Source organism: Astyanax mexicanus, chromosome 15 (assembly GCF_023375975.1).
Source record: "Astyanax mexicanus isolate ESR-SI-001 chromosome 15, AstMex3_surface, whole genome shotgun sequence".
In the NCBI taxonomy this organism is placed as follows: Eukaryota; Metazoa; Chordata; class Actinopteri; order Characiformes; family Acestrorhamphidae; genus Astyanax; species Astyanax mexicanus.
In genome coordinates, this window is record NC_064422.1 from 10,782,801 (window position 1) to 10,806,241 (window position 23,441).

The window sequence follows — 23,441 nt, forward strand, 5'->3', positions numbered from 1 at the left end:
TAAAAACTCACCCTTAGACAAAATATTACATATCCTACCTTACTGTAGGTAAACGGAAGCACTTTAATCATCCAAATAAACAGTTTTCAGGTGAGAAATCTGTGTAGATTAACATACAAGGCTCATTTAGTAATGAGCATCACTCTCACAACCCCCCAGGCACTTCTGTATGTCAAGGTCCTCTAAAATGTGGGGATCCCCAGGTAAAGAATCCCTGATATGGATGGAGGATCAGGATATAATCATGTAAAAATGACTTTTTTTGGGAATGTGAATTATGACAGTCATAACTTCAGGGCACAGTAGAATACAGGACCTTTAAACAAAGGGCAAGATCACACCAGATCACACCGAGCTTTTGTGTTTTTTAGACCACAGCAGTGATATCACCTTCCCGCAGGTTCTTCCTCTGTGGCTGGAGGAGGTCACATGGTCAGACAGGTCACTGAAACACTTCTGAAATGTCAGAAGTGCCCCGTGGCTCCTGAGTCAGTCTGTCGGGGCTGGCTGGTGAACAACGCTGGTAATTCTTTATTCTGAATACTGAACACCAAATACACTGTTTACTGTGAGGCAGGGGGGTTTATTTATACTGACGCACTACTGAGGGTGAACTGAGAGTTAATTAGCTGCCGCTCACCTTACTTTACCCGTTAAACTTTAGCGTAATCTGTAGACCAGTCTTGGTAGTCTTGGATTCCCTACCATCTTGTAAGTTCTTTAACCCCTTTACTGGCCATAATTTCTATTCAACTGAAAAGCATAATTGTTTCGTTACTTTTGTCCACTATGATCAGGAGATCGCTTGTTCGAATCCTGCTCATGTATCTTGCCATCAGCTACCGGAGCTCTGAGAGAGGAGAGCACAATTGGCCTTGCTCTCTCTCTGGGTGGGTACAGTAGATGGCGCTCTCTCCAACGGGTGATGTTGATCAGCACAAGGCTGCGTCTGTGAGCTGATGTATCAGAACAGAGTCGCTGCGTTTTCCTTCGAACGTTAGCGCTGTGATGCTACTCGGCAATGCTACAGCATCAGCAGCAGTTCAAAAAGAGGCGGAGTCTGACTTCACATGTGTTGGAGGAGGCATGCGCTAGTCTTCTTAACCCCCCTGGTGTGTTGGGGCATCACTAGGGTAACACTTTCTATGAATGTCATCTCTATAAGACTCTAAACATACTCGTAACACATTAGAATGCATTCACAAGGCATTATAAACATGGCTATACATATTTATAAAAATGCATGACTCATCATAGACATGTTTATTATCCATCATGAACTGTGATTATAATGCATTAATAGCTGTGTTTATAACATGTTATGCATCAATACCAAGAATTTCAGTCGCAGCTTACAGACTGTATTATGACTAAAAAAGCTTCCAACTTATAAAGACACCCTCAATAATCCTATAAATATATTTTTTATATTCATTAATTGTTCTTGTCTTGAATATAATATTAGTTATAGTCAATTATAATGTATTATAATAGCTCTTTGTGCGCTCTAAGTAAAGTGCCAGACTTTCGTTCTGGGACTTTATTATTAACGATAGCTATATACTATTTTAACATATATATTATAAACACAGCTTATAATGTATTATGATCACAAGTTATGATGCTTAATAAACATGGCTATAATGGGTTATGCATTTATATATATATTTACAGCCATGTTTATAATGCCTTATGAATGCATTATAATATGTTGTGAATGTGGTTATAGAGTCTATTAGAGATTCATAGAAAGTGTTACCTAATTTTATCTGTTTATTTATATATATATATATTTTTATACTTTAAGCTGAGATGAGCGTTTTCTCACACGTTCTTGCCTACCTCGGTCAGAACTGTGTGTCTGTGCACTCTTTTGGATTAAGGCCGCACAACAGAGTTAGATTGAATTTTCCCAGCATGCCCTGCAGCTTGCTGTGCTGTATAGAGTGAGCAGTTTCGCACTGAGAAGGAAACAGCTTCTTTGAGCCTGTTCATTTACCGGGTCAGTGTGCTCCTCTGAGCTTATTACAAACCTGCCTTCTCTCAGACGCCACGCTGATTCTCGCCTCGTTTCTGTAACACTGCCACCACGGCACTCACACGGCACTCACACGACACACACACGGCACTCACACGACACTCACACGGCACTCACACGACACTCACACGGCACTCACACGACACTCACACGACACTCACACGACACTCACACGACACACATGGCACTCACACGACACACACGGCACTCTCACGACACACACGGCACTCACACGACACTCCCACATCACACACGGCACTCAAACGGCACTCACACGACACTCACACGGCACTCACACGGCACTCACACGACGCTCACACGACACAACACTCACACGGCACTCACACGACACTCACACAGCACTCACACGACACTCACACGACACTCACACGGCACTCACACGACACACACGGCACTCACACGGCACTCACACGACACTCACACGGCACTCACACGACACTCACACGGCACTCACACGGCACTCACATGACACTCACACGACACTCACACGGCACTCACACGACACACACGGCACTCACACGACACTCACACAACACACACGGCACTCTCACGACACACACTGCACTCACACGACACTCCCACGTCACACACTGCACTCAAACGGCACTCACACGGCACTCTCACGGCACTCACACGACACTCACACGACACTCACACGACGCTCACACGACACAACACTAACACAGCACTCACACGACACTCACACGGCACTCACATGGCACTCACACGGCACTCACACGACACTCATGTGACACTCCCACGGCACTCACGCGACACTCACGCGACACTCACACAGCACTCACACGACATTCACATGACACTCACACAGCACACGACACTCACACGACACTCACACGACGCTCACACGGCACTCACACAGCACTCACACGGCACTCACACGACACTCACACGGCACACACGGCACTCACGATACACTCAAACAGCACTCACACAGGACTCACACGACACTTACATTGCACTCAGTCTTTCTGGGCAAGTCAGTTCACTCAGGGTTGAGCAATATATAGAATTTGGGAAGAAAGTGTTCACTCTGCTTCATTAGTTGAAATGCTGCCATGTTTTACTTACTTTACAGTGTGCAGATTTTTTTTTTTGTGCAGTGGGCGGTGCTACGGCAGCTGCTGTTTGATTGGCTGATAAATGTCTTTTCTGTGGATAACAGGTCTTAATCTGTGTTTAGTGCTAGAATAAACAGGAAAGAAGAAAACACATGATGTTCATTGCAGTGCATGCAGGATCTGAAAGGGTTATATTTGATTTAAGTAATCATGAGGAATTATTTTGAGGGATTATTTTGAGTCCCATGAATTTAAAGATGAAGTTCATCAACATTGTCAAATATCGTTAAGTGTCTAGATGAAGGTCAGGATGCTAATCCTCTTCTTACGACCACATTTCATACAAATATGCAGATACTGTTTATCTGTGTCTAATTTTAGACTCTAAATAAGTAGCTGTCTTATTGGTCAGTGCTAATGCTAAAAGGTCATTTTAACTGTGTGACAGTGTTTGAGCACGGCTCTGCTAATACTAGAATATTTATTTATTTATTTATAAATCACATTTTCCCAATCTTGGGATTAGCTCTGACAAGCAATTACAGATTACAGTGATCCCACAGTATCCTCCAGTGTGCAGATTAAAAACTGATGTTTGTTTAACTAGTTTTTCCAAGTAACATGACTAAGATCAAGAATTTATTCTCAAAAACCCTAGAAGTAGGGTTTTCTTCAGATGACATTTCTCTCCAAACCATCACTGATTAGTGGAAGCTGCACACTAGACCTCGAGCAGTTTGGACTGTGTGTTTCTCCACTCTTCCTCCAGACTCTGCTCCCTTCATTTACTTTAAATGAAATGTAAAATTTACTGATGATCAGTGATGGTTTGGAGAGACGTGTCATCTGCTGGTGTTGATCCACTGTGTTTTATTATCAAGTATTTTATTATCAAGTGCAGTTTTGTTTTCCCACAAAATCTTACAGCACTTCATGCTTCCCTCTGCTACTGACAACTTTTATGTAGAAGCGGATTTAATTTTCCAGCAGGACTTGGCACACTGCCCACACTGCTAAAAGTACCAATTGGTTTTATATAATATTCTAATTTTCTGAGACACTGATTTTTGGGTTTTCATTGGCTGTAAACCATAGTCATCAACAATAAAAGAAATAAACGCTTAAAATAGATCACGCTCTGTGTGTAGTACATCTATATAATATATATGATTTCTAAATGTTTTGAACTGAAATATATTTTTTTAAGATGCACTAGTATACAGTATGTATGGATTATACGTCTAGCTTACTGTATAAAAATTAGTATGGGTGTTTCTGTGAAATGGATTGTCGGTGGTAGTTTTAATTTGGTCATTAGTGATATGTTGTCTAAAAGCTTTGAGAACCTCTTATCTGGAGCATCAAAGATTGGTCCCAGATTTTTACACTTGTCCATTAAAAAACGTTCGTTATACAACTGTTGGTAAAAAAATAAGAGACTTCTTAAAAATTATGAATTTCTTTGATTTTACCAAATCGAAACCTTAAACCAAGCATACATTTTTGCACCAGGAGTAAAGGCATAAAGTTATTCAAAAGCAGTGTGTAAGACTGGTGGAGGAGAACATGATTCCAAGATGCATGAAAACTGTGATTAAAATCCAGGGTTATTCCACCAAATATTGATTTCTGAACTCTTAAAACTTTATGAATATGAACTTGTTGAATATAGAATATTATAGAATAAAACAACAATGCTCATTTTACTCAAACATAAACCTATAAATAGCAAAATCAGAGAAAATAAAGCTTTCCAGAGCTTTCCAGAGGACAGGTTTGGGTTTTTATGCTATGTGTATTGCTATGCAGTTTATCAAAGGAGCAGTGTTATCATCAAGCTGGTGGTGGTTATAAGGCACTGATGCTGAGCTTTGTGTCCGTATGGAAAGGCTGGTCGTGTTTTCTGTCTGGGAGTGAGACGGGAGCTGTAGTTGTTGGACAGAAGACTCAGAACACTCGTCTGTTTCCTCAGCGCGGATCACGTTCAGTTTCCAAGTGGCTCAGCCAATCTCTCCCCAATGCCCCAAAGCAGCAATAATAATTAAAAGCCTCTGAATGCTTCTAATTAGCCTGCGCACTATAGGGGAGGCTGAGAGAGAGAGAGAGAGAGAGTAAAAGAGAGAGAGAGAGAGAGTAAAAGAGAGAGAGAGAGGCTGGGAGATCTGCTGTATACGCTCAGAGTAAGCTCTATTCACAGGCCTGATTGAAACAGTCTTATCTCCTCCAGTGCAGATGCTCGGCGGTTATTTTTAGGCCTGATTGAGAGCTGGCCATGAAGAGTGGGCCGATCGAGCTGTGAAAAATCTGCTTTTGAGGAGACGCTCAGAATTGCCAGCATGTGCTGACTTCAGACTGCTCTGTGTGTGTGTGTGTGTGTGTGTGTGTGTCTGGCGAGCTTTCTGTGTGTACATATGTTCCTACCACCATAAATATTATTATGCGTGGGTGTGTGTTTGCGTGTTAAGCTATCAGTCTTAGAGCTTTTATATACATTTATTTTCGTTAATTATTATCTTTGCCCTCGAATAATAACAAAATAACAAAAAACAGCATAAATAATTATTGTTGTAGTAATAATGATGCTCCTTTATATCACTCTCCCAGAGTGCTACTGAAAGTTAAAACAAAATAGTGTACCATAACTTTTTTTGTTGTTTTTATTACTATTATTGTTAGTAGTAGTAGATTTCTGGAAAGCCAGACCACTACAAATATAGAAAGAGAAAAAGAGACCATTTAAAAATAATGAGTTTCTTTGATTTTACCAAATTAAAAACCTCTGGAATAAAATCAAGAGGAAGATGGATGATCACGAGCCATCAAACAACCAAGCTGAACTGCTTGAATTTTTGCACCAGGAGTAAAGCAGCATAAAGTTATCCAAAAGCAGTGTGTAAGACTGGTGGAGGAGAGCATGATGCCAAGATGCATGAAACAAACTGTGATTAAAAACCAGGGTTATTCCACCAAATATTGATTTCTGAACTTTTCAAACTGAACTGAATATAAACTTGTTTTCTTTGCATTATTTGAGGTCTGAAAGCTCTGCATCTTTTTTGTTATAATACATATATATATATATATATATATATATATATATATATATATATATATATATATATATATATATATATATATATATAGTAAATACAACACTATACATACATTTATTGTGCTGTCTGTCTCATCATTACAGGAATCCAAATCCATGCCTAAAATGTAAGGGAGTAATTAATAAATTAAAGGGGAAAAATGAATAAATATTTAAGTATTCATATTCATAACTACCTAATCTGATGCAAATGAGAAAATGCTAAGTCAGGTACGACACTAATAAAGAAATGATCATACGGCTGCATTATAAATCTTCACCCCTATATTGAAAAGTGCTGAAAGTTAACTTAAACACATTGATTGGAAACACCTTTACTGTGAGCGTCTCACAGCAGTAGGAATTCACACTGGAGTGCATTATAACACTCTACACTCTAAACTCTTAACACAGCAGCACAGCATCAATACTTCATTATGATAATTTCCTCAAATATGCTGTGATTTACACTTTTTACACCGACCCCTCTAACCAGCATACAGTGCATTAAGGCATCTATTTGCACATTATGTAAATATGTTAATAAGAAAAGTCCTGGTCACGATTATGTACATTACTTGTTCCCGAGCAGCACTAAAAAGCAGTGCAGTTTGTTTTAGACGGCTTTATTGGACAGGTCTCAGTGGGCGGTATGAAGAGCTGGAACTGGAACAGGTCGTAAATTCTGGCTGTAAATGGATCAGCAGGACGGGAGGCTGGTGATCGGCTCTGACCCGGTCTGAGAACTTTAACCACAGCTTTTTATATTCATAGAAATATAGTCACTATCTCACTCTCTGCTCCAGTTACAACACAGCATATATATATATATATATATATATATATATATATATATATATATATATATATATATATATATATCACTTCAGTTTCTGAACTAGTTTCTCTGATTTTACTATTTATTTATTTAGAGCATTTATTTGCAGAAAAAAATATGCTTTCAGACCTCAAATAATGCAAAGAAAACCATCTTTATATTCATAATGTTATAAGATATATAAGACACTATAAGATAATAACCCTGGTTTTTAATCTCAGTTTTCATGCATCTTGGCATCATGTTTTCTTCTCCGCCAGTCTTACACACTGCTTTTGGATAACTTTATGCCTTTACTCCTGGTGCACAAAAACATTCAAGCAGTTCAGTTTGGTTTGATGGCTTGTGATCATCCATCGTCCTCTTAATTTGGCAAAACCAAAGTGTGTATTTCTTTTATTAATTATTTTTTCCCTATTTCTAATTTCTTAAATGCCCGGCTGCATTGTAAATGAGGGTCACCCTCAATGTAGTCCAAAGTTAAAATAAAGGTTGATTGATTGATTGGTTAAACATTACACCATCAGGTCCGTCAGAATCCAGCTTTTGGATGCAAAGAAAGATTAATTTAATTTTCATAGATAAATATCTTTATTACTTTAGTGCAATTTAGAAAATTTGTCTTTTTCAAGCACATTTTATAAAGAGATGGAAATAGTTGCAGATGATTATCTGTGTTATTGTGCAGACTGTTTGATTGGCGTGTATTTTTGACACGTGGCTGATTTTAAAACGATTTGCCCACTCGGTTAAATTTAGAAGCCTGGGTCTAATCTCTCCCTGCAGCTGTGCGGGATAATTGTAGCGTTCGTCAATCACGGTGGCCTTTTCCCCACCGACTGAACCCTGCTGAAGTGAGAGCTGTCAGTAAGTGCATTCTAAATGTTGGATGCTTATGTTCAGACGATGAGAACAAACCTGAGGTCATTACTACACACAGTCTTATGGAAACATGTGTTGAGTTACATAATGTTCACACTCTGAGGCCAGATGCTGGATTGTATTGGATAGTTTATTTTATAAAAATGTTAAAATATGCAGGTTTGTATGTTAGACTGGTGGATTTGTAGTAAAGTCAGTCAGGTCCGTTTCGGTGGAATTAGGGTTCAGAGGCCGTGTGCTGAGGACAGTCATGAAGGAACTGTCAGGAGTAGCTGAGAGATCTGGTTAGTGGTTGTGGATCAGAAGGAATGAGGTTATTTGGGAGGTGCATGTTGTGGTGGAGAGTGTAGATATAGGCTATAGGAAGAGTGCTATTAAAGGAGAACTCTTTTACTGTAGTAAAACATGATGAAAAGTTCTTTTCTTTGATGAATAGCACACCTCCGTTCTCCCACAGCGTTCAGAGATTCAGAAATTTTAACAGTTTGTCCAAAACACCCTTCAGACTGGATGACATGGTGCATAATTTACCCTGATAAATCACTTTTTACGCCGTTATCCAGCTCAAAGTAGCTCCACACCTCCTTACTAGAATCCAAGAGGAGAGTCCTGACATTTAAAACATGGCATTAATAACTTAAAAAGTGCACAAGAAGCCGCCATTACTCCTGGTGGCAGCTGCTACGCTATGCGGAGTCTACGTAGTCTGCACTTTTTAAGTTATTAATGCCTCGTTTTGTGTTGTGGACCTTTGTGTGACCTAGTGTATTTGTGATGGGAAGGTTTGGTGTTTCGTGTTTGAGTTAAATTTAGGATCATAAAAAGCCACAGTAACCTAACTGTTAGGTGTTGGGTCTACCAGTAAAGTTGTAAGGAGCAATAAAGCCATTCACCTGAAGTACAGGCTGGAGCAGCATTAGCATTAGCCGCTAACTACAGCACTAGCTCTTTCGCCATTCAGAGGTGAGTATATTGAACTGTAGTCTACGTGTTTTCCGTGTTAAAACAAGCTATGTGGGACGAACCGCTAGCTGATAGCACCCTGGGTTACTGAAACACTAAGGGTTCCTCAGTGTAGCTCTTTCAGGCAGCATTTGCTAGCGCTAATCGCTGCTAACCACACTATATTGGAAATATTGGAAATCTAAGCTTTATTTAAATAAACGGATGCACTTTACTCACCCATATGAACAGTTTTCAGGAGAGAAATCTGTGTAGATTAATATCCAGCGCTCGTTTGACTTTAAAAGAAATATATATTTTAAAGAATTTTAGTTTTGTTTACTTAATTGTACACTTATTCCTTACAATTGTCGCTTAAAACGCACCTTGTGTATGAAAATAGACCAGAAAATCGATGTTCATTGATACTGCATACTGCCATACTGCATTTCTTGGCTGTATATGAAATCCTTCAGTTTGGAATAAATTTTGTATTTATATATCGTTTTAAGACAGAAACAGTACCATGTGTCCTAAATTCATAATTGTGTGCAATTAAATACTTTTTTTGTTTCCTGTTTATACAGCCATCTATAGATTCAGATCACTTACGTAATTTTTTTTTTGTCTTTCTCACCATCTTTCCCTCCTTTTTCTTCCCTCTCTCTCTCCTCCATCTCCTCCACTTCCTGGGTGAAGCTGAATGGGATGTTTGGCCTCATTTTTCCTCCACTCTTAAAACCAGTCTCCTCCCAGCTTATGACTCATCCCGAGCTTAATCCTGTGATAATAGAGAGATTAAACCCTCGTTTTCTTATTTCACGCCGAGTGTGTTTGAGTGTGTGTGTGTGTGTGTGTGTTAATCCCCTTTCAGCTGAAACTGATCATAATGAGAATCTGAAGTCCTTCAGATCTGCATCAGCTGTGTCTGTTTCTCCTCTAGCATTAAACTCACTGGGTCGGATGTTCTGAACAGACAGTGACCCACAGAATCTCTGGTCCTCACCTGGTCACAGCGTGTCGTTTTTAGGGCCTGTGTTCTGATGAGTTGCGCTACTTTATAAAGCTGTGCTACACAGTGTGTTTATATATCTAAATCTGCCTAAATAAAACAGAAGGAAGGCTATTTTAATAGAAACACATGGTATCTCACTACTAATGACTGAGGAGTTACTGCAGATCAAGAACAGTAATATAAAATAACAAAAATTATATTTATCTAAGTTATATACACTCAAAAAAACAGAGGTACGATATGAGTACTTTTTGTACTCAGAGGTACACTCTTTATAATTGTACCCTCAATGGTACAATACTGGTCTTTACAGGGTCAGATTTGTTCCCTTTGAAGTACAAAGTCTATCCTAACAGCAATAAGTACAGATTTGTACCATTTAACCAGCAGCCAAAAGGTACATTCTGTATTCTGTATCACTGTCCTAATAAACAATATTTATTTTAATTGCACATTTTTTATTTGAAAGCCAGACAATTTTGGATCATCAAGTTTTTGAGCCATATTTAGTTAATGTTTATAATCTTTACTGGCACAAAAACCATGGGTACAAAAAAGGACTTTCACTGAAAGGTACTTTTTTGTACCTCAATATAAGGTACAGCCCCAGCGACAAGCTTTGTACCCTTTTAAGTACAAATCTGTACTTACTTTTCTTAGTGTGTAGAAATACTGGAGTATGTTGAAATAGATCTGTAAGTCTCAGTAATTAATGTTGAGTTAATAGTGAACTTTGTTCCTGTATATTTACCTATTAACCCTTTGAACTCTAGGCTGTTTTGGTGTATTTTTCTTCTTCGTTTTTGTTTTCAGTTCCTCTTACACAGTAATTATATCAGACAGACACATGCCCTGATCTCTTTTACTCCAGAAGACATACGGCTGCTCAAAAATATAATCATTTAAAATGTAAAAGGAAGCAGAATTGTTATATTTTCCTGGAACTGATCATGTTTTGCTCAAAATTTTACCAAGCGCCTGTTTTTTTTACTTATTTTTGAATGTATAGACTTTAAATATATTCACACCTAAGATATCTTTTAAAAATGGTTAGACTAGAGTGTTTATGAGTTGAAAGCATAAGAATATTGATGATATATAGTTCATTACATGGCTTATTAATTATTACTTTGACAAACTACATGGAGAAACAGCATCAGGTGGATGTATTTTTCTTGATAATCAATAATCACACCTCTAGGATACATGTAGATACTAAAAACCTGACACTCAGAGCAGCCTATTCCTTTCAGTATTTTGATCAGGACACACAAAGAAAACTATAAACCAAAATGTAAACTTTTTAGTCTAAATAAATAAAAATGTTTAGCTCAAAATAACTATAAAAATGTAAATGTATTATATAAGAGCCAATGAAACATAAATTACACAACAGCAATTCCATAACTTTTTCATAACATTTTATTCTATAAACTTGTCAGAACCTGTAAAAACATTAGATGACTGAGAAAGTGCCGTATACAATTTTACACACCTTTTAAAGTGTCTGTGACACATAGGTCATCATGGGTTTTTTGGGGTAAAAAGTAAACTTAAAATTTCATTCTGAGTATTTTTCACAGCTTAAAATAGAGACCAGGGTCCAAACATGTTTTCTTTTCTTTTATATTGTATTGTATAAATAAATACACAAACAGCTGAGCTGCACAGAGCTAGAGCTGCTGACAAGGGAGCTGCGCCTGACTCTATAATAGTCATTCAATTAAACTTAGGTGTTTAACAACCTGTTAGATAGATAGATAGATGGATGGATGGATGGATGGATGGATGGATGGATGGATGGATGGATGGATGGATGGATGGATGGATAGATAGATAGATAGATAGATAGATAGATAGATAGATAGATAGATAGATAGATAGATAGATAGATAGATAGATAGATAGATAGATAGATAGATAGATAGATAGATAGATAGATAGATAGATAGATAGATAGATAGATAGATAGATAGATAGATACCTCCGGAAACACTCTAATATTTCACCTTGTAAGCAAAGTGATCATATTTAACATAAACTATGATACAAGAATATTTATGTTAGTGCACAGTTTTTATCTTTTAGATTACCTGCAGGCTGTAGCAAACTGTGGTGTAGGTGATAATCATCTCTTTGTTTTTGCATTTCTACACCCCCTCTGTATTTTAAAGCCTCAGGCAGAAACGCCTCCTCGCGTAGTCATTAATTCACTCCAGCAGAACAGAAAAGAAGCACAGTCCTCCACACTCTCCTCTTTTGTTGCATTTTTGCAGGTGTGATGGAGTTTCACACATTTCACACCCTCACACCTTCAGTAAATCAGAGCCGCAGTTCAGCCCGGTCTCCAGAACTCGGCCGCGGTAAGCCGATTAAGAGTAACGACCCGTTTCAGCATCACTCCATCAGCTCGGATGGAGAGAACAGGGAGGAGGCACACAGAGAGGAGCTCAGTCTCTTTTTCACCCTTGTGACGAGACCCCAGTAGCCAAATTCTCTGGTTAGCGTGTTAGATATGCTCCTGACTGACTTTGTGAAATCATAGAGCTGTGTTCAACTTCTCTGGTTCGGTCTGAGATCTGGTTCTTAAGGATCTATGTAGTAACTGTGTAATAAAAGTGTTAAACAAATTAAAATACTCTGTGAAGAAGCATTTAGGTGCTCTTATCTGGGGAGCTGTTAGCTGTTTGTGGTTTCTGAGGCTGGAAACTCTGATGAACTTATCCTGTTCAACAGAGGGAACTCTTAGCCTTCCTTTTGAGGCGGTCCTGATGAGCAGTGATGGGAGTAACGGCGTTGAAATTAACGATGTTACTAACGCCGTTACTTTTTTCAGTAACGAGTAATCTAACTAATTACTCTGACTGTCATTATAACGCCGTTACCATTTCCTACACCCCGTTACTGCAGGTTACTTTAGCCTCTCAGTGACCTTTTTTTTTTTTACTTCGCGCATACAGACAAAGGCGCAAATGTGTGTGTTGTGTGTAGTAGGGGGTATGCAGCATATGTGATAGCTGGTCTCTGAATCAAAACACACATCAGCCAATACCTATTTCATTTTCAAATGAATACTGTGTTTTTATTAATTTAGGATTGCAGGATTACTGTAAGCTATAATTAACAAAAATGTATTTAGGTAACCAGTTAGCTAGAAGCTGGATGTTGTGGATAGCCAGAATTTAGTACTATACTTAGTTTAAATGAGTTTCTTAACCCTGGTCTCTGCCCTAAAATTATATGTTTTCCACTGGATCCAACTGATCAGCTAATAAACTAATTTAATTAACTGGGCTGAGCCCCGGATTTTTACATACCTAGGCAACGCCCCTGATACAAAAACACAAAAGTAATGCAATAGTTACTTTTACTGGTAACTAGTTACTTTTATAGTGGAGTAACTCAGTTAGTAACTTTATTGGAGAGAAACTAGTAACTATAACTAATTACTTTTTCAACGTAACGTTCCCAAAACTGCTGATGAGTGCCAGTTTCATCACCATAACATTTTTGATTGTCTTTGCAGTGGAGCACAACTGCACAAAGTTCTTCAAATTCCTTAAAAATATTTTTTTTCTTTACTAAGTTGAGAAGTTTCTTAGAATCTGGATTAGAACATTACTCAAATAGAGCTATTCACTGTATACCAACTCTACCTGAAGTATAATCCAAAATTTCCAAAATAATCCGAAATAATTAACCTTAACCAATAGTCAACCTTCTCACAGTGCTCATTAATGATGTTCTCAGTGTAATGCAAGTATTTTACATTTCCAGTACTTGTCAGTGTAATTATATCATGATATTTCACTCATATGGTTCTGTCTCCACTTCTACCATCTCTACCTGCCTCCTCTCACCGCTCTGATTACCCCCCCACCCCCCTCTCTCTCGATCAGCGGGAACCAGACAGCCCCCCTGAATCTCTGATTGGCATGCTGATTGGTAATTAGTGACTGTATGATTTATAATAACTGCAGAGAGTGATGCTGCGCATGTAAACGAAGAATAACAGCGTTTCTGAGAAACAGGAAGTGAAGTTTCTTTATGTACCGTATACTTTATATACAATACCTGTAAAAAGTTTGGACACACCCTAAATTCAGTGGTCCACAGCCACAGAGAAATTCTCGCACTGACAGATACCGGATTATACTGCAGCGGGTAACGCTGAGTGATCTGTTGTGCAGTCGAACAAAAAGATATGAGATCAGTGATGCAGAACTCAGAGAAAGAGAGAAGTTAAGGCAGAATAGAGAGAACAATTCAGCTCAGCAAAGATAATGTGATGCTCATAATAGGCCCAGGTTGAAGGCAGATGAATGAAGGCTATATATAAAGTTTGGTGATTTTTTTGTTTTTTGTTTTTTGTCCATACAGGAAGTCCAGTCCAGGGCAGTCCGTTACTGGCGTCCCTGCCGCTCCCCGGTCGGACGCTGCAGCCTCAGCTGGACCTGAAGCACATTCTCCCTCTGAGGATCAATGGCTCCTCCCCCCTCAGCCTCTTCCCTAACTTTAACACGGTCAGTCTCACTAACTGACCCAGACATACATTAATTTTTTTTTTTGGCAGCCACTATTCTGCGTACAGGATTTTTTATGTTATGTATTTTTAATTATTACATTTCAAAGCTGGATGTTTAAAGCTTAGGGGCAATTAAAATGAACTTGCCAGTGTAAGATTAACTCAATTACACAATACATACTCCAACGCTGGAAAACAAAAACGATGCACAGCTGGAGCAAACTCTTAAACTCAGGCATAGATTAACATGTCCAAAACTAATGTATCTTGTTGAAGAAACAGAGTAAAGACCATCATCTATCAGACCACTATCAGACCACTGGAGACCCGTCTTGTGAGTCCATCACTCAGTTCTGTATGGTGAGTTTGAGAATACTAACCAGATAAAACTCTCAAGGGTCCATCACTTAGCCCAGTACAGTAAATATCAGAACACTAACCAGATACTGATTCACAGCAGCAGCACACCTCTTCTGAATTCTCACTCAAACTTAACCATAGATTAAAATTTCATAGATTAACATGTCCAAAACGAATGTGTCTTGTTGGAGAAACAGAGTAAAGACCATCATTCAAAAGTCCACCAACTATCAGACCACTGGAGACCCCTCTCGAGAGTCTATCACTCAGCCCAGTACAGCATGTATTAGAATACCAACCAGATAAACCTCTCGAGTGTCCAACACTCAGCCCAGTATAGTGAGTATCAGATCACTAACCAGAATCCCCTTTCAAGAGTCTGTTACTCAGCCCAGTACAGTGAGTACCAGAACACTAACTAGATAAACCTCTCAAGAGTCCTTCACTCAGTCCAGTACAGTGAGTACCAGAACACTAACCAGATAAACCTCTCAAGAGGCCATTACTCAGCCCAATACTCAATCATATCATATTATCACATGAGCCTAATCATCCTGTTGTAATCATATATGATTTGATAATATGATGATATGAGCATGACCTTAAATTAAAAGCGTCATTACTCTGTGTATCACTAAAATGCAGAGTCATTTGATGAAGGCATCTATAGCTCTCTTCAAAAGTACTTTCCCTAAATATGCAGAACACCGTGATCCACGGTGGTTTTATCCTTTAGGATTTCACAGACAGCCGCTGATACTGGATCAGAACACTCTGCTCTAATGCACAGTTCTGTGTGTCTTCTGCCCGGGCGCAGGCACTTCAGCTAAATGCAGTTGGACACTCCAATCCGAGCTGTAGATTAAAGACTTGATTTGTTATCTCAGCAGGAGCCGAGCAGAGAGGGTGCCGAGGTAAAGTGGAAGTGATAAGGCATTAGCGTGCTGTAGATTAAAGAACTGGCAGAGGAGCAGCATGTCTGGAATAAAACACAACGCTGTAAGAATTTGTAAACATCAAAACACCATTGATTTATTTAATTAATCAAGATTCACTGGACTTGATTCCTTCTTTATTCCCGCAAATGGTGCCAAAACACTAAACCACTCTGAATGACAAAATCAGTACCATTTCCTGTAGAGGAGACAGTCAACCTCCTGCTTCAACACATTGCTGAAGGTGCTGCTATTCTTGTAATAAGTGCAAAGAATGACCAGAGAAAATATTTTTTCTGTTAAATAATCACTCTTAAGTGTCCATCACTAAGCCCAGTACAGTGAGTACCACAATACTACAATACTAACTGGATACCCCTCTCAAGAGTTCAACCCTTAGTCTGTACACTTAGTATTAAAAAACTAATCAGATTCCCCTTTCGAGATTTAATCATTCAGCCCAGTACAGAGAGTATCAGAACACTAACTAGATCCCCCTTTCGAGAGTCCATTACAGTGAAAGCGATAAGGCATTAGCGTGCTCTAGAAAAAAATAAAAGGAAGTCTTATTAAAAGAGTGGATCTGTAACAAATGCCAATATTTTTTCTGTTAAATATTCACTCTCAAGTTTCTATCACTCAGCCCAGTACAATGAGTACCGAAACACTAACTGGATAACCCTCTCAAGAGTCCAACCCTCAGCCTGTACACTCTAGCACTAATCAGATTCCCCTCTCGAGACTTAATCACTCAGACCAGTACAGTGAGTATCAGAACACTAACTGGATACCCTCTCAAGAGTCCAACTGTCAGCCAGTACACTCAGTATCAGAATGCCAACCAGATTCACCTCTTGAGAGTCAATTACTCAGTACAGTACAGTGAGTATCAGATCAATAACTGGAAACCCCTTTTAAGTGTCCATTAAAGTGCAAGTGATAAGTTATTCAAAAGACTTTGAAACCATTTCTCTCAGAATCTGGTCCATGTTGATGTGATTGCTAGACATCAATTCTAGCAGATTTTTCAGGAGCGTTTTTTTCTTGTTAAGTTCTGATCTTATAACCTGTATCCCTGAGCAGAAATCCAGGTTCAGGTCAGGCTATATTTCTCCAGTATTTAGCTGACCTGTGAGAGCGTCTCTCTGCTGCAGCCTCAGCTTTCTGTTCTTGGCAGATAGAAGTGGACCCAGAGATGGTGGTTCTTCTGCTGTTGTGGTCCTTCCTCATCCTCCTCCTCAGGGTTGGATGTGTTTCCTTCCTTTTGAGTAAAATTAGGTTAAGAAATGACTCAATTAAGTAATATAGGATAGTCTTTGACTCATGTGCAGTGCTCTGTATGTGGAAGCTGCTTTGGTTTACATGTAGTTTTCTGACCTTTTTTATAGCAGATCGTCTATATTTAGTGTGGCCGTCAGCTCTGAAATGCGGTCAACTGCAAAGCGTTAGCGAGGCTAAATGTTATGTAACCTGAATAAAGCTCCTCTGTGGAGGAATGACCCCTGCGTATCCCCCTCACGGCCACGTCAGACCACCTTGTCTGAGACTGTTAGCGAGCAGCTTCGCCACTAGTGGTAGATTGTCTCTGTGAGGGAAAGGTTGGGGGTGTGATTTGTTGGACGGAGGACTGTTTGCTTGGTTTGAGCATCGCAGTGAATTGATTAAGAAGGAGGGTTCAGTTCTGGGTGTTTGATGGGAATGCTCTATATGGACAGAAGTATTAGGACACCTACACATTACACTTACAGTAGTTGTATGACGTCTTATTGTTATTTTCTGTGTTTTGCACTAAGGCTATATGTTTAAAATAAATGAATTAGTTTGTTCATAAAGTGTTTTATATTTTTAGGCATTGTTGATTATATTAGAGTAGACGGGGAGATAAGATTGTTCTTAAAAAATAGGTCTATACTTCTTCAGTGTTGCAATGTTAATGAACATCATTCTAAACGAATTTCGCTCATTTAAACAGTTCAAAAATGTTTTTAAAAAGTTCAGTTTTAAACTCTGCTTACTAAAAAATGTCTTGTTTAAATTGGGCTCGGGCTCACAAACACAAAAAATCATCTGTGTGTGTTCTCTCTATAGATGGATCCGGTACAGAAGGCTGTGATCAGCCACACGTTTGGCCTGCCTCAGCCAATTAAAAAGAAGCAGATCATCTCCTGCAACATATGCCACCTACGCTTCAACTCTACAGTTAGTGAGAGTCTCTTTCTTTCTTTCTTTCTTTCTTTCTTTCTATGTCTCTTTCTCTCTTTATGTCTGTGTATGACTCACACTAGAGCCCTTATCATACAGCGTTGTGATGCTTGTTGCTATCTTCCACCCCGTAAACAGTCTATTTTCACGCCTTGTGCCCATGCTTTTAAAATAGCTTCAGAGTTTAGGAATAAATCTAGACTGATGGGTTTGGTAGTCTGGAAGTAAGCTGTGTTCAGGTAAACTTCTGCCTTAGTGATGGAAAACACAGGAGCTCCACTGACTCATTAAAACCCAGACAACAGTCAACAATCAATCGTCAGAGTCCATTACTATAGGTGCTCCCAGCGCTCTGCAGAGCACAAACCCGACTTTTAACTCAACAATAAACAGAATAAAGAATAAAATAACATTACTGTTCCCTTAAATGAGCTGCTGGTGTGTCTTCACAGTGAGAACCAGCAGCTCAGTATCTGAGTATCTGCTGAGATACACAAAAGCACCACGCTGTTAAGATATAAACGCGCCAAAGTCAGAGCTCACCCGACTCTTTAAGGGAATGACAACTGACACACTGATGGGTTTATTTCACGTCACGCCCAAAATTCAGTTCAGTTCATGCCTTTTGTGCATTTTGAGCTGCACAAGGTGTATTTTTTGTGCCCTCACGATACCAAACACACACTGACACGCCCTAAATCTAGCTGCGTGATCCTCAATTGACCGGTGCACTATACATCACTAAAATAGAGCCCTAGGTGTTTGCTGTGTGTAAAGGTTGTTTAAGGTGATTATGTTCATGAGAGTGTTCTCTGTTATCAGCAACCAACAGAAAATCCCACTGCATCAATCGCTCTCTCTTTCTCTCTCTCTCTCTCTCTCTCTCTCTCTCTCTCTCTCTTCATGTTCTTTTCTCTCTGTATCTCTCCATCTCTCTCTGTGATGCGGTTATTTCTTATTTCTTTGCTCCCTGTGGGTTTTTAAATCCCCAAACCAATTTTCCTTACACACCAAGTACAACCCCCCACCCCTCCACACACAAACACACACACACACACACACACACACACAAAGACCCAACACACACATACTAAACAGAGGCATGATACAGTGTAGATTCTCAGTTGCTCTAAATTCAGTTGAGTTGATTTGAGCTATTTAAAGTGTTTTATTTTCTTGTATTCAGTCTCCAATAATAATCCAGCTCAGCCAATCAGAGGCCTTGTTTTTTTTTCTCTTATTTACTCCATTATTAGTCATTCCTCCACAAAGTTCTCCTTTTAGATTTTCGCATTTTCATACAGTACTGTAAATAGATTTTTTTTCCAGATTGACATTTTTTCATTTATGTTTTGATGAACATATACTTGTATATATAAAATATTGTCATTTAGAGCATTTATTTACAGAAAATGAGAAACGCCTAAAATAACAAAAAAGATGCAGAGCTTTCAGACCTCAAATAATGCAAAGAAAACAAGTTCATATTAATAAAGTTTTAAGAGTTCAGAAAATAATATTTGATTGAATAATCCTGGTTTTTAATCACAGTTTTTTCATGCACTATGGTATCATGTTCTCCTCCACCAGTCTTACACACTGCTTTTGGATAACTTTATGCTGCTTTACTCCTGGTGCAGAAATTCAAGCAGTTCAGTTTGGTGGTTTGATGGTTTGTGATCATCCATCTTCCTCTTGATTATATTCCAGAGGTTTTCAATTTGGTAAAATTAAAAAACTCATAATTTTTAAGTGGTCCCTTATTTTTTTCCAGAGCTGTATATGTGTGTGTGCACACATACAAGCATGTTAAATATTCTGGATCTCTCGTCGGTACTGGAGCGTTGCGACAGCCTTAAGGCCAGAAACCTCTGCTCCCATCACCGTCACCCAGCAATGCTAGGGGGCCAAGCACCGCCAGCGCCTGATGCGAAGTGACATGGAGGGTTTGCGTGTGGGTTATCGTGTGTATCTGCGTTGTGCTTATCCCCTCCTCTTATTCTACACACACACACACACACACACACACACACGCATACACGAATGCTCCAGGCACCCAGAGGTTGTCCATTCAAGTGGAATGTGTTGGAAAGAATGTGTGCATAATCAAAAGTGATTATTACTACACACACACACACACACACACACACACACACACACACACACACACACACACACACACACAGACTCATAAACATGTGGTAGGGCACATGGTCACACATGCGCACACCCTCACAAACCCAAACACACACACACACACACACACGGGTCATGTAGTATTTAAAGCAACATGGCAGGTCATTTGGGTTTGCATGAATTATCTTGTAGTTGTATATGGATATGGGAATTTAAAGAAATATTTGGTAGCGAGATTAAAACGGATGATAGTTCTCGTCAGGCTTAAATCTGTCTCGTGGGGCAAAAAAACTGTTTAGTGTGGACTTTTTAAGAGGGATCTGGCAACCCAGTAGCGATAGTGATGTATGATGGCAGAGCAGTGAGAGCTACCCTCAGCAGAAGAGGAAAATTCATGCATTTGTACAGAAGATGCTTCTGCTACTTTTAAGTTGTAGGTCTGGCTGCATTTTGGCTCCAGTGGAAACAATAAACGGTGACAGAGTGACCAACAAGACACAAACCATATGTAAATACTGTAAGTAAATCCTACACGTGACTGTTTCATAGGCAGCTGTACTAATCCCTTAACTCTGTACTGTATTTAAAAACATGTTCTGTCTCTGTTTGCACTTCAAGCATAGTCTTAATATGACTGGTTATGGTTCTGCATAGTTAAGTTACAAGAGATTTAGGAGAAAAAAAAACACAAACCATAGTCTTAATATGACTGGTTGTGGTTTGCACTTATTGTTTGCACTATATAAGACCTAGAAAAGTTTTTTTTTTATGCTTACTTCTTATAGAATCAATGTGTGAAAGAAAACAGTCTGTTAAGTTTGCGTTATATGATTTTGTCAAGCCATTTTTCATTTCTGATGTTTTCTTTAAAATTCTATTTTTAAATCTCGTCTCGTCTTGTTCTCGTAACCCAATATCGTGTCTCGTCTCATCTCGTAGTTTCTCTTTTTTGATATTTGTAATTTTTTCTCCCTAGAAACCTCAGAACCTCAGAAGGAAAGCATGCACTGTGTGAGGATGTCCTCAGGTTCTGTAGGGGGATCTGGGAGCTGTATTATAAGTGATGCACCTTTGGGAGCTGCTGCTGCTCCTGCTTTTAAATTGGTTTAATAGCTACAATCATGTACAGTGTGTGTGTGTGTGTGTTTATGTGTGTGTGTGTGTTTATGTGTGTGTGTGTGTGTGTGTGTGTGTGTGTGTTATTCCAGTGTTTTCTAGAGTCTGCAGGGGCTGTATTGTCTGTTTAATGGTACATTTATCACAGCAGAGTGTCTCTTAAAGTCTGAGAGTGATTTCTGTCACGCTGGCCTTCACTCACACAGAGTGCCAGTTTTTGGTCTTCTGAATTTCAGTGGACGCTAAAATGCTTTTCTATAGAAACACACAGTTTCCACAAGTTGGACCGAGCATCAAAATAGTTTTATCATTATAATTAGTAAAACTATAAACTAATAAGTTACAGTTGTGTAACATAATATACAAATCTGTATACAGTGGTGTAACATAATATTTAAGTTAAAAAACACATTTTAGTTGTGTCCCTGGATTTCACTCAGTCCTGTTACCGTAACACATTACCCCATCTATAACGTCTGGAACATTCTACAACAGGAAGTCACATCTACAACAGGAAGTGACATCAGCTGGTTCTTCTAAAAACCATGGGAAGACCAAAATTAAGTTCCCTCATCAGTTTTTCTGTATATTTGATCTTATTGGAACGATGAAGGTGGAGTTCAATCTCAACACTCAGTCCTGTTACCTAAACTAATTCTTAGATCTTATTTGTTTGCAAAAATCAATAGAATGTGCTCAGTGCCCTTATGCTATTAGCATAGCCACCATTTAGCTATTTTTCATGTTTTTGCTAACTCTATGCTAAAAACTCATTCCTGTAACTTTACTTTTAAAACTTAAAAGTAACAGGAATGAGTGTCAGTAACAGCAGTGATTTATTTGTCATAAATATAAAGTATTTGAACATGCAGTCTATACCCATTTCTTTAAAATAAAGACTTTCTTGAGAGAAATTTGGACTTGCTTTTAAACATACCTTGTTACAAAATTATTTTACATCACATGTTACATGAGTTTTGTAACCATCTTCAGATTAGAAACCTTGTAAAAAACAGTTTGTTTGACCAGTACATGTTTGGAAAGTTAAATACACGTGTTATTAGATTCAGAGTTAAAAAATATTTAAAAATTAGTTAATTTTGGAATAGAAAATGGAGCAAGGATTTTATACCCCTCTCTCTCTCTCTCTCGCTCTTTATCTGAAGGCTGTATATAGAGTTGGTTAATGTTAAAGTGTGTAAATACAGTATGATTAAAGCTATATGTGTGTGTGTGTGTGTATTTGTGTGTGTGTTTCTGTTTTTGACAGAATCAGGCTGAGGCTCATTATAAAGGCCACAAACACACACGCAAACTGAAAGCCATCGACAACCAGAAGAACAAACAGAGGAGCCAGGGGAGAGAGAGAGAGCGCGAGAGGAAGAAGGAGAGAGCGCGAGAGGAGGGGAAGACCGGTCATCCCCCCGCTCTTACGGACAGCGGCGTGTCGGAGACGACAGGTGTGTGTGTGTGTGTGTGTGTGTGACTCAGTCTGACACTGAGTGTTTGTCTGTGTGTCAGTCTCCCTGCAGGTGGTAATTAATTGTGTAGGGTAATCACCTCAGTAGATCAGATCTCTGATTGGTCAGATTTTTCCTGTCTGTGTTTAATGCATTAAATGCAGCTTAAATTCAGACTTTTCCACCCAATGTTTAGATGTGATCATTCAGATAAACTAAAATTCAGACATATTGATCGAAGTGATTTTAAGTTCTAAAATTAGAAAAAGAGAACCAAATCAAACAAATGAGACAAATATATTAGACTAGGGCTGCATGATTTGGGCAAAATATCTAATTGCGATTTTTCCTCAGAATATTTAGATTGCGATTTAAATTGTGATTATTTTTCACACATTAAACCCTCAACCTGTATTAGTGGTTAACATATCTATTGGTAACACTTTACAATACAGAATGTCTCAACTAATTATTAGTTAAAACTAGTTAAGACATTATTAATAATAAAAAATGTTTTAACTAATGTCTCAATTCATCATTAATAAAAACATTCTTACGCATTAAAATGTATTAATGATTAATTTTGTGTTAACTAGTGTCAACTAATAATTAGTTGAGACGTTACTTAACCATATAATAATGTTTATTACTGGTGTAAGTACTGTTTTTTGTGACCCTTATTGTAAAGTTTTGTCTATCTGTTAAATATAATTATATATTTCAAGGAACAAAAAAAAAAAAAAAAAAAAAAGCATAGGAGTGACTGTGAGCCCAAAGACTACAATCCCCAGCACTCTACGG

The 23,441-nt window shown here is 38.6% G+C and overlaps 1 protein-coding gene across 2 annotated transcripts in view; it reads left to right on the top strand.

The window, feature by feature from the left end:
* LOC103023065 (zinc finger protein 385C) overlaps positions 1-23,441 on the top strand; it is a 78,263-nt gene that overhangs the window by 40,650 nt on the left and 14,172 nt on the right. For both annotated transcript variants that reach the window (XM_022669279.2, XM_022669281.2), the window contains 3 exons: positions 14,287-14,429; positions 17,815-17,925; positions 22,451-22,640. In XM_022669279.2, the coding sequence (XP_022525000.2) occupies positions 14,287-14,429; positions 17,815-17,925; positions 22,451-22,640 (444 nt within the window). The remainder of the gene's footprint in view (positions 1-14,286; positions 14,430-17,814; positions 17,926-22,450; positions 22,641-23,441) is intronic.